The sequence below is a fragment of the Priapulus caudatus genome, unplaced genomic scaffold, assembly GCF_000485595.1.
Source record: "Priapulus caudatus unplaced genomic scaffold, Priapulus_caudatus-5.0.1 Scaffold202, whole genome shotgun sequence".
NCBI classification, from domain to species: domain Eukaryota; kingdom Metazoa; phylum Priapulida; class Priapulimorpha; order Priapulimorphida; family Priapulidae; genus Priapulus; species Priapulus caudatus.
In genome coordinates, this window is record NW_014577263.1 from 71,460 (window position 1) to 82,131 (window position 10,672).

The 10,672-nt window shown below is 42.5% G+C and overlaps 2 protein-coding genes across 6 annotated transcripts in view; one reads left to right on the top strand and one right to left on the bottom strand.

Moving 5' to 3' along the window:
- Positions 1-9,001, top strand: part of LOC106807249 — a 23,250-nt gene extending 14,249 nt beyond the window's left edge. The window contains exons 1-5 of one of the 5 annotated variants that reach the window (XR_001393642.1): positions 5,883-6,094; positions 7,093-7,122; positions 7,479-7,545; positions 8,139-8,234; positions 8,624-8,822. Coding sequence is in view for 1 of the 5 variants with exons in the window: in XM_014809541.1 (XP_014665027.1) it covers positions 8,624-8,675 (52 nt within the window). In the remaining 4 variants the exon portion in view is untranslated. Of the gene's footprint in view, positions 1-1,031; positions 1,055-5,882; positions 6,095-7,092; positions 7,123-7,478; positions 7,546-8,138; positions 8,235-8,623 lie in introns of those variants that run through there. The other 4 variants (XR_001393641.1, XR_001393643.1, XR_001393644.1 and 1 more) reach the window with 4 other exon arrangements.
- The window catches only part of LOC106807225, a 48,760-nt gene that overhangs the window by 28,983 nt on the left and 9,105 nt on the right, over positions 1-10,672 (bottom strand). Inside the window, exons 5-7 of the mRNA XM_014809513.1 lie at positions 10,276-10,357; positions 9,926-10,061; positions 9,301-9,366 (exon numbers count right to left, since the gene is read on the bottom strand). Of these exons, the coding sequence (XP_014664999.1) occupies positions 9,301-9,366; positions 9,926-10,061; positions 10,276-10,357 (284 nt within the window). The remainder of the gene's footprint in view (positions 1-9,300; positions 9,367-9,925; positions 10,062-10,275; positions 10,358-10,672) is intronic.

A 10,672-nucleotide genomic window follows, 5' to 3' on the forward strand; every position in this document is an offset into this window, starting at 1 on the left:
CTGCGTTAGAACAATTACACAACATACTATCTAGTAATATACGATGGTGGTGAAATCCAGATCATACATACAACCATCGTAATTCCACGACACGCCGCCGTACCACGCAGCACGCAACGCACGTACCGTAGTCGGCGTTTTCTAGCTGCCTCTATACGTGACAACGAAGGGACTATTGATTAGACTGATTGCAATTGGTGAGGATATCATCTATTCCACGATGCTTGAAGCAGGCCAACTCTCCTTCTCATCACTCTATGCACTCTGCTCGGTGTACTGGATGTGAAGTAGTATATTATATATCAGAAGTGAGATAATAGGGCAAGGAGAGTGTGACTCAATAAACAACGGGAAATTCAGTCAGTTACTAAGCCGTCGGAATACTCACATGTCTAAGCGTAACCTCACCAACTTGCAGCTCATCGTACACAGTACATATCGCTTAGCCATCGTGCGAATCTTTCCTCATATACACCGCCATCCGGAGATACAGACTAAACGTACGAACGATTTCCTTATGTGCCAGCAGAACGAATGTATAAACCGCTAACTTGAAACCAAAGGCAGTAACGACTCTGCTCCATCTGGCATTGCACGGTGGGCTCGCTAGGAGGTGCTTTTTATCAAGTTAGAGCGTTTATACTATTCAGTTGCGTGGCAACATATGGGAATCGTGTGTACGTTTTAGTCTGTATCTCCGGATTGCGGTGTAGGATTGCGGATGAGCTACAAGTTTGGTTGAGTTATACGCGTAGTAAATCGTAGTTTCTTAGGCTAGAAATGACGGATTTCCTTGTTTTACTTGAAGTCACACTCTTCCCTATTATCTACTTCTATTATAGTAGGTATATAATTATTAGCAATAGGACTGCTACATATAAATAGTTGAATACCTGCTGACTGGACCTAGTGAAGCAAAGTTACAAGCAAATCAACTAAGGATATAAAGAAACAGTTTTCACATTTCTTTCTGTGCTTGCCGAGGTATTTTAATTGTGCGTTTATAAACTGTTATTGTTGTGTTATAGCTAACAGTGAAGGGAAGCCGAGCTATGTTTAAGTTATACAGCGTCAATTCTCACTTTACACTCTACGTCCCCCAGACATATAGAATACTAGATTAATTTCATAACTTGCTGTTATAGATATTAGTGATTGAAGAAATCGTATGTTACAAAATGATCGTAAGGGAAGGAAAGGGAATGAGAAGCAGAAAGGAAAGGAAAGGACGGGAGAGAGAGCAGGGAAGGAAGGAAGAGAGAGAGGAGAAGGAGAGGAGGGAAGGGGAAGGAGAGAACGTGATGAGAGGGGCGAGGCTAGGCGTATGGTACGGTGTACTAAGTGTTGCCGTACGTGTACGTAGAGTGTGCATATGTGCGGCCACCTGCGGTACGGTGCGGCAGTGTACACGAGTGTGAGTTGCATGCGGTGGTCGCGTGCAGGTCAATATAGAAAGCGGAGGATATAGAAGTAAGGTTACGCTGCCTGTTCTGAATGTTGCACGCCATTGCTTTGTGCCGCAACAGTGTCATCCCAGTTTCACTCATGTGACACATTACTGAGTGTCAGTATGTACACTACCATGTAATCAGTTGTGCGTTTTAAAAACTTATTATAAATAAGGCGTTATATGTTTTTGATTGATGCCGTTTCATTCACTTATGACTAAATATGACCAAATATAGATTCATATTTATAGAAATGAATTAGTAAGCATTAGCTATTTATATACATGGAGATTATAACTAGACATGTCACACTGATACTATTATCAAGTACAAGAAGGGAGACAGAGGAGAATATTCATAGGTTGTAGGAAGTAAGCTAGACAGGAACAATAATATAGGCGTATTTACAACGTATATAATACAGGCCAATAGTTAAAAATCGCGAAACGCAGACACGCATAACTGTCCTAGACATGGAATGCCACTCACGTTGTTTCCCAGAGAGTTGGCTGCTGCGGTCACACCGTGTGACCTAAACCTCCATGCACATAAACCATTGCGCTTTTTACGCGTCGTGAACAGGCACCGTATGCAAGTAAGTACAGACGAGCTACACTAGCATCCATACTAAGACAAACCACACTTCAATTATGTCTCATGCTGCTACGTGACGTCAGGGTACCGCAAAGTCCACGTAAAGGCTCCGAAGCCGTTTCTAACCATGGAACGATGATTCAATACGAATAGACTTCGATATGCGCAGTGTCTGGCGTTGTTTGCTGTATGTGTGTTCTTTAAGGTTCAGCGAACAGTATTTTTACATTCACCATTGATACATATACAGCAGTTACATATTACTGTTAGATAAGCGCAATAACTGTTTGAATGTTAAGGTGTGAATTAGCGTTTTTATGATATTGCGAAGTAATTGAACCTGGTTTGCTCAACTTTATTACATGTGTCGACATTTATTGTTCGAGGCGGAATAAAATTGCCGCGGGGGTATGTGTGACAGCCGCTGAAGGCGCGGTTTTTTTAAAGGGGGAGTGTATCACCGCTCAATATAGAAGCAGTGATATCGCTAGCCAGCTGTGTCGGAACACATAAAACAACTTTAATATAATATGTTTGAGAATGCACTATTACCAGTGATGGTATTAATATTAAAGCTATATAATGAATAACATATTTGCTCATAATATATATTTAAGTATGATACTGGGCAATCACTTCTTCAAGGAGATTTGTACTCATCATTTCATGCTCACTAGCTTTGTGGTACTGACATTATGCTTTCTGGGCAAATAATGTTTAATGTCAATATCTTACAATAAAAATCATTTCACTATTAATCCTTGGTTAGTTTAACTTTCTCCACCAAAAACATGCACATAAATTTATTTATACTCGTTTGTGCTTAAGTTGCCATCTTTGAAGGAATCAAAAAAGTATTGATTGTCAAGAATTTTTGTTGTTTTTTGATGATTTTGAAAAATACTTCTTACTGTCAATAGACAATGGACTAGAAAGCGTAATAAACATGCAGAGATAAACGCAAGGGATAATGATAATAAAATGTAGAGGCAATTTATTATCTAACAGCATAAACAATTTTTATCTAAGCTAGCAAAACATATGATATAATAATACTTCTCAACAACAAACGACAATTGACAGCAGTATGAGATTTCAGCGCACGCAGCATGCACGCACGCCACCACCGGCAACGACGCACGCAAGCACGCACGCACGCATGCACGCACGCACGCCGCACGCACGGATCAATATATATACATATGTATAATATATATATATATATATATATATATATATATATTTAATATATATATATATGTGTTCGTGTGTGTGTTTGTGTGGCGTGCGTGCGGTGCGGTGCGTGGCTGTGTGCGTTGCGCTTGCCGTGTGGGTGTATAAATTGTCAGGCCATGTTCCCGCCGAAGTTGCTCTGAGAGAGGCGTGTACTTTGAGTCAAAGGTTAGGACATGTAACGTAATCATTGCTCGATGTTCAAACAACATAGGTAACAACCTGACTGCCACAGGAACTAATAATATCCCCCACCACCAATGCCTACCGCCGCTAGATTTCAAAAATGCTTCCGTTTACTCGCGGTTCCATTCGAATTCAACATATGTGCTAATTTATTCAACAATCGATTTATATGGTATATTCACTGGGGAAATCAAGCATTCTATTTAATATATTCCTTGCTGGCGCCCCAGGCCGAGTTTTCACGGCGATTTGATCGGCCGATAGAATAATCAGCCGATATCGGTAGTGTGTGCGCGGGTTCAATTTGTAGGGACGATTTTATTTTTTATCGGGTGATCGTTCCAAATCAAACATGTTTGATTTTGAACCGATGAGCCGATGAGCCGATTTTAAGGCCGCCGCACACCTACATCGCTTCATCGCTTCATCGCTTCATCGCTTAATCGCTTCATCGCTTCATCGCTTCATCGTTTGTAAAATCGGCTGGTGTGCGGCGGCCTTAAGCGCCCCTATTGCTGATCACCCAACAGTGTGGCAGTTTTTGGCATCCTAAGCCAATAAAGGGCGGAATACATAGCAGATAGACAGACAGAAGGACAGCGGCGCTACAATCGCATCGTGACACTGATCAGGACACACGCGCGCCTCGCATCTCATGATCAATTCTTGGAACCGCCGCAGGAGTTTCATAGAAAGCTTCCGTTTACTCCGCGGTTTCCCACGAATTCAACGATAGGCTGGTAATTTCGGCGCGTGTGTGTCAGCATGCTAGCGCCGTAGGCTCTGTCCGGGACGACCACAGAATGTCGAACACGTGCTCCTCACGTGCTCACACCTATCTAACTTATAGACAGAGCTATTAGATATATACAGAGCTTAATCTCCGCTATTTCTCAGAAATTCTGCGGCGACGCGTGACTGTATATACGACCCATCAACTAGACGCAGCCTTTGTCGTTTGCGGATTATGTGCTGGTTTGTAGTGTGGCCCGCGGCGTTGCCACGATAACGACGACGACGACGACGACGACGACGACGACGACGACGACGACAACAACAACAACAACAACAACAACAACAACAACAACAACAACAACAACAACAACAACAACAACAACAACAACAAAGACAACACACTGCTATTCATGCTCTCTACGAAACATGACTTAATACCTGCACGACAGACTTGATAAGTTCCCGCGTCCGTGTAGTAACTATATTATTATATATGGCGATGTTTTGAGGATGTGAGGATGTTGAATGTAGGACATTTCGGCCAAGGACTTTTCGGCCTAGGACTTTTCGGCCACATATTTTCACAACAGATAGGACTTTTCGGGCAAATTCAATTTTTTTCCCCAAATACTTCTTTTATCCCAGTTTAACATACATTAGGTTGCCATCCATTAATTATTTCTGCTAATTATATTTTAGGTTTAATAACATTAAAAAAAATCAACATTACACAAACAAACTAAACACAATTTTGAATTTGGCGGAAACGAGTCGTTATATGCTCAGAAATATGTGGCCGAAAGTCCTACCGTCGAATGGCCGGGCCGAAAAGTCCGTGGCCGAAAGTCCGCTACCGAGAGATGAAGCGGGAACGGGGAGTGGGGGGGGGGATGTGCGGCCGAAACAACTAGGCGATGCCTTTGTCATAGTCAGCCACTCCGGCTGTTCACAGCCCGCCCTCATGCATTCGCCACACCACAATCCACACATACACACACACACACACACACACACACACACACACACACACACACACACAACACACACACACACACACACACACACACACACAACGAACACCACACACCACACGCATGCACGCACACACACGCACACACACACACCACACACACACACATGCACATAACACACACACACAGCACGACCCACACACACACACACACCACCACACATGCCACACACTACACCAATTGCACACCCACGCACGCACACCCACGCACGCACACCCACGCACGGCCGCACGCGACGGCACGGGCACGCACACACACACATACACCACACACCACGCACACACGTACGCACGTACACACACACACACACACACACACCATACACATGCGCACACGCCGAACGCGCACTACGCACGTACGCATGCACGCACGCACACGCCCATACACACACACGCACGCATGCACGCACGCACACGCACGCACACACACATACACACACCACGCACACACGTACACACACACCTATACACACACACGCACACACGTACGCACGTACACACACACACACCCACAGACGCACGCACGCACGTACACACGCACGCACACACACAACACATCCCCTCCCCCATGCAGACACACACACGACAATACAACCACGTGACTCTGCGTTACACACACACACATATATATGACGAGGTGAAATCCAGATCATACAAACAACCAGGTGATTCCACGACACGCACACTCGTACACACGCACGCACGCACGCACGCACGTACATACGTAGTCGGTTACATCTAGCTGCCTCTATACGTTAAGTGGACAACGAGACGGGACTATCTGATAGACTGACTTGCATCTACATTCCAACGATGAAGCAGCCAACTCTCCTTCTCATCACTCTATGCACTCTACTCGTTGCACTGGGTAAGTTATATACACTAGCTGGAACCCGCGCTAAGCGCGGGCTAAGTGACTGTGATGCATGTGTTACCAGAAGTGTTATGTGTAAGGTGTTGTATGGAGAGTTTAGTTGTTGCACATGTTTGTTTTTTTATAAACTGTTTTATTGTATGCTATGTACTGGTTGATGATACGGACTCCAAAGCTAGAATATAGATAGATCTCATTGGGCTGGTAGGTCGTTCCACTCGTTAACCACTTGGCTGCGTACCACGTAATATTACGTGCTTCGCATGTTTCCACTCTGTATATATATATACTACAACATACTATATTTCTACTTACATTATTGGGCTTACAAAAATCTCTGTGCATGCAGCACAACGTTGACAGACGGCGAAATATTACAGCACAACGTTCACAGACGGCGAAATATTAGCAAGGCAAAGATATAGGGCCCCATATTTTCAGGCAAATCTTTACCTTTTTTATTGTCTTTTTTAAGCCTTTTTGACCGTTTTCAACCAAGTAAAGTTTAGAACCCGTCCCGTGTATTCATCGATCTCTTCTGTGAATTTGGCGCTATTTGGATCAAAACTGACGGAGCCTTTCATTAACATACATGCATGCATGCACGCGCGCGCTTGCGCGCACGCACGCACGCACGCACGCACACACACACACACACACACACACATACATACATACATACAACATTCGGCAAATTATAGTAAGATATACAATAGACTGTACATATAGCTAGTTCGGAAACCAAGGAATTTCTGTAAACTAGTCCATGTTCACGTTATAGTTCTTCCGGTTTCTTGCCTTTCCCCGAGCGATACACATGATGTTATCAGGTGTGAAATAAAAACAAATTGTGTTTTCATTCACGCCTGCTTTCGATTCCGATTCCGAATCCGATTTTATCGTGACAGCAAACAGTTTTGTATTTCTCTGTCATTGCTGACAAGTATTTTCCATGTTTCCTTAATTTAAAAACTACATTGTTTGTGTTTTAGGTACAGCTGAAGGCAAGCCCCAATGGCCATGTAAGTTATGCAGCGTCAATTCTCACTGCAGATAATCCTGGTAACTAACAATACACTTTCAACAATACAGTGTGTATTGTTAAACACCTTCTAACAACACACTGTGTATTGTAGTAGGTACCTAACAACTGTGTATTTAATTTCAATTTCATTTTCAATAAATTCAATAAAATCAATCATATAATTTCAATAAATTCATTTAAATAAATGTCAATTTCAAGTTTACAAATCTAAATCAAAATTTAAATGCATGTGCATGCGTGCATGTACACGAGCGTGCGTGTGTGTGCGTGCATGTCGATGTAGGTGTGAATAATACAGGTAAAGGATTAAGGTTGCTGTTTTGCGTGTTGCAGGCTATTGCTTTGTGTCGCCATGTGATCCCAGGTTTCACTCATGTGACACAAGTACTGAGGTGTGCAGGTATGTACATAAATATATCTACTTGTCTGTAATCAATACTTATTACATAAAATATATCTTACTTATAACTTATATCTTATAAACACTTATATAAACAAGGATTTATATGTCCCTCATCTCTTGTAGCAATGCCGTTCAGGCATGGTAAATACACATAATATATAGATTCACAGTTATAGAATGAGTGTGTGAGCATTACTATTTAGTATACATGGTAATATATAACATGGACCATGCTCACACTTATACTGATAGCAAGCAGCGTAGAAGGGAGACAAGAGGAGATATTCATAGTTATAGGGAAGTAAGCTAGACCAGGAACCAATAAATAATAGCGTATTTAGCAACGTGAGGGCGAAGGTTAGATTGAATCGAAATGAAAAATGCAGGCAGTCAGAATATTCCTGTATAGCTGTATATTATATGTTAACACATTCACTGTCTTTATAGGTGCTGCCATCTGCAGTTTATTTAAGAAGAAAAAACTCAAGTCTCGTTACCATACATATCACATAACATCTACACTCGTTACGGCGAACGCAACTATTCACGATAACTGTCACTTACACTAGGAGTGCTCACTTGTTTCACAGAGAGTTTGGCTGCTGCATGCACTGGTGTGCCCCCAGAGGCTAACGTCACATAAACCCCTGCATGTATACGCTGTGTGGACCAGGCACCGTATGCGAGTAAGTACATTATGTACTACCACACATATAGTAACACAAAGATGTCTACAATAGATTACATAGAGATGTGTTCCTGATGCTAGTAGCCGCTCTCCAAAAAAGCAAAGGTCACTTAAAGGTCACGTAAGCGTCTCTAAACCTTGACAGCCGATAATTCAATAACGAATAGATTACGATTTTGCTCAGTGTTGTGGCGTGTGTGGATGTGTTGTCTCTTTGAATGACAGTATTTTGTCCATTAGCAATTCCAATACTATATTATGGTATTATATTATTTGTAAAGAAGTGCAATAACTGTTGAAGTTCACGTGTAATTAGCAGTTTTACAAAATGCAAGTAATTTAAACCTGGTTGTCAACTTGTTACCTGTATATACGATTTATTTTCAGGACGGATAAAAATTGCCGGGGAGTATGTGTGGACAGGCCGCTGAAGGGTTAGAGTGCATCACCGCTCAATAATACAAGCATGTGATATCGGCCTGCCATCTGGTATCGGACAACATAACAACTTTAATATATATGTTCTGGAGAATGCTACTATTACCCAGTGATGTTAATTAATATTAAATATAATAATGATAACATATTTTCTCAATAATTATTTTTAATAAGATATGGTAATGTTAAATCACATTATTCAATGAGAGTTTGTACTCCATGCATCAATGCTTACTAGCTGTTGTACTGCAATTACGTTTTCTGGGCAAAATGTTTAATGTCAATTAATAAAAATCTATTAAATAAAAATCACTGCTAACTACTAAATTCTTTGTTATTTTTAATCTTCCCACCAAACATGCACATAAATTAATGTAATACTGTTTTTTTCATAATTCAGTTGAAATTATTTAAGAGGCAAAAAGATTTAATAATGAATTTCATTGTTTTCATTTGGTTTTTGTATAAAATTAGTGCTACAGTCAATGGACAAGAAGCTAAGCAAGTAATATATATGCAGAGACATATGCAAAAGACAATGCAGGGGCCAATAGTATTATCTAAACAGCATAAACATACAATGTTATTATCTAAGTAGGAGAAACAATGATAAAACATGGACTTACTCAATACCAATGACAGCAGCGTAAGCTTCAGAGCCAGCCAGAGCGTAGCTTGTTAGCAAAGACACGCTGAAAATGTCAACACATTATGTTACACTCGTAACTTCATAGAGATAGCTAGTCAGCACAGAGACTACAGCTGCGTTCACACGAGATTCACAGCCTCGCTAGTTCCGTACTTATCTGGTGCTGAATTCGGCTGAAACACCGTGCTAACACAACCCGCAGCGTTCACACGAGAATCGAGGCTTATAATATAGACTGGTACCCGGTCGACAGTTCCACACGCTACACTAACGTCGTGTAGCAAACGGGTACCAGTCTAGGTAAGCGCACTACAGTAAGAGGCCTCGAATTGCGTTCACACGACAGATAATACGCGGCCAGCGTGGTGCCGAATGTTTCAGCGCGGAATGTGATTCCGCGCCGAATAAGCCTCGTATTTCAGTACGGTACTTGCTAAGCCGCGTATAAGTCTTGAATATTTTTACCGTGTGAACGCTCAGTACGGAACTGAAATCCTCGTGTGAACGCAGCTAGTGTAAATGTCAACACATTGCACATGTAACTAGATTAAGATAGATAATAAGCACGGACATGTGGTACGGCTGAGCATAAACGTACGTACAACTGAATGAGGATGATGACATCGAAGGCTTGAGTGGAGCAGCATCCGAGGAAGAGCGCAGCGATGCTGTGAAGGTTCGGATGCTTAACTGAAGCCCCGTGACGTGGCAAGATCACGTGACCAGCAAGAATCTCACCTGAGAACATGTATAGACAATCAGTGCCATCTGGTGGCAGACCCTGGCATGAGAGAGGCAGTTCAATGCATCCCACCACTAACACACGGGGTTACAGTAGACATGTAGCAATCTGTACCAGCACACACACACACGCACGCACGCACGCACGCACGCACGCACGCACGCACACACACATGCCACTACTAACACATGGTGTTACAGTAGACATTACCATTCTGTAAGTCTTCTAATTCATCATCAGAGCCGAGTTCGCCTCGTAGTGGGTGTAGGGGAACACTCTCTATGTTGTCCGCCTGTGAGAGAGACAGAGACAGATGGCGTGATGAGATATGTGACATACACACTATCCTCATACACCTCACCACACACCTCACATGCTCTCACCTCACACATTCTCACCTCACACCTCACCTCACATGCTCTCACCTCACACACCTCACCTCACACCTCACCTCACACCTCACCTCACATGCTCTCACCACACACACCTCATCTCACACCTCACCTCACACCTCACCTCACATGCTCTCACCTCACACATTCTCACCTCACACCTCACCTCACATGCTCTCACCTCACACATTCTCACCTCACACCTCACCTCACAT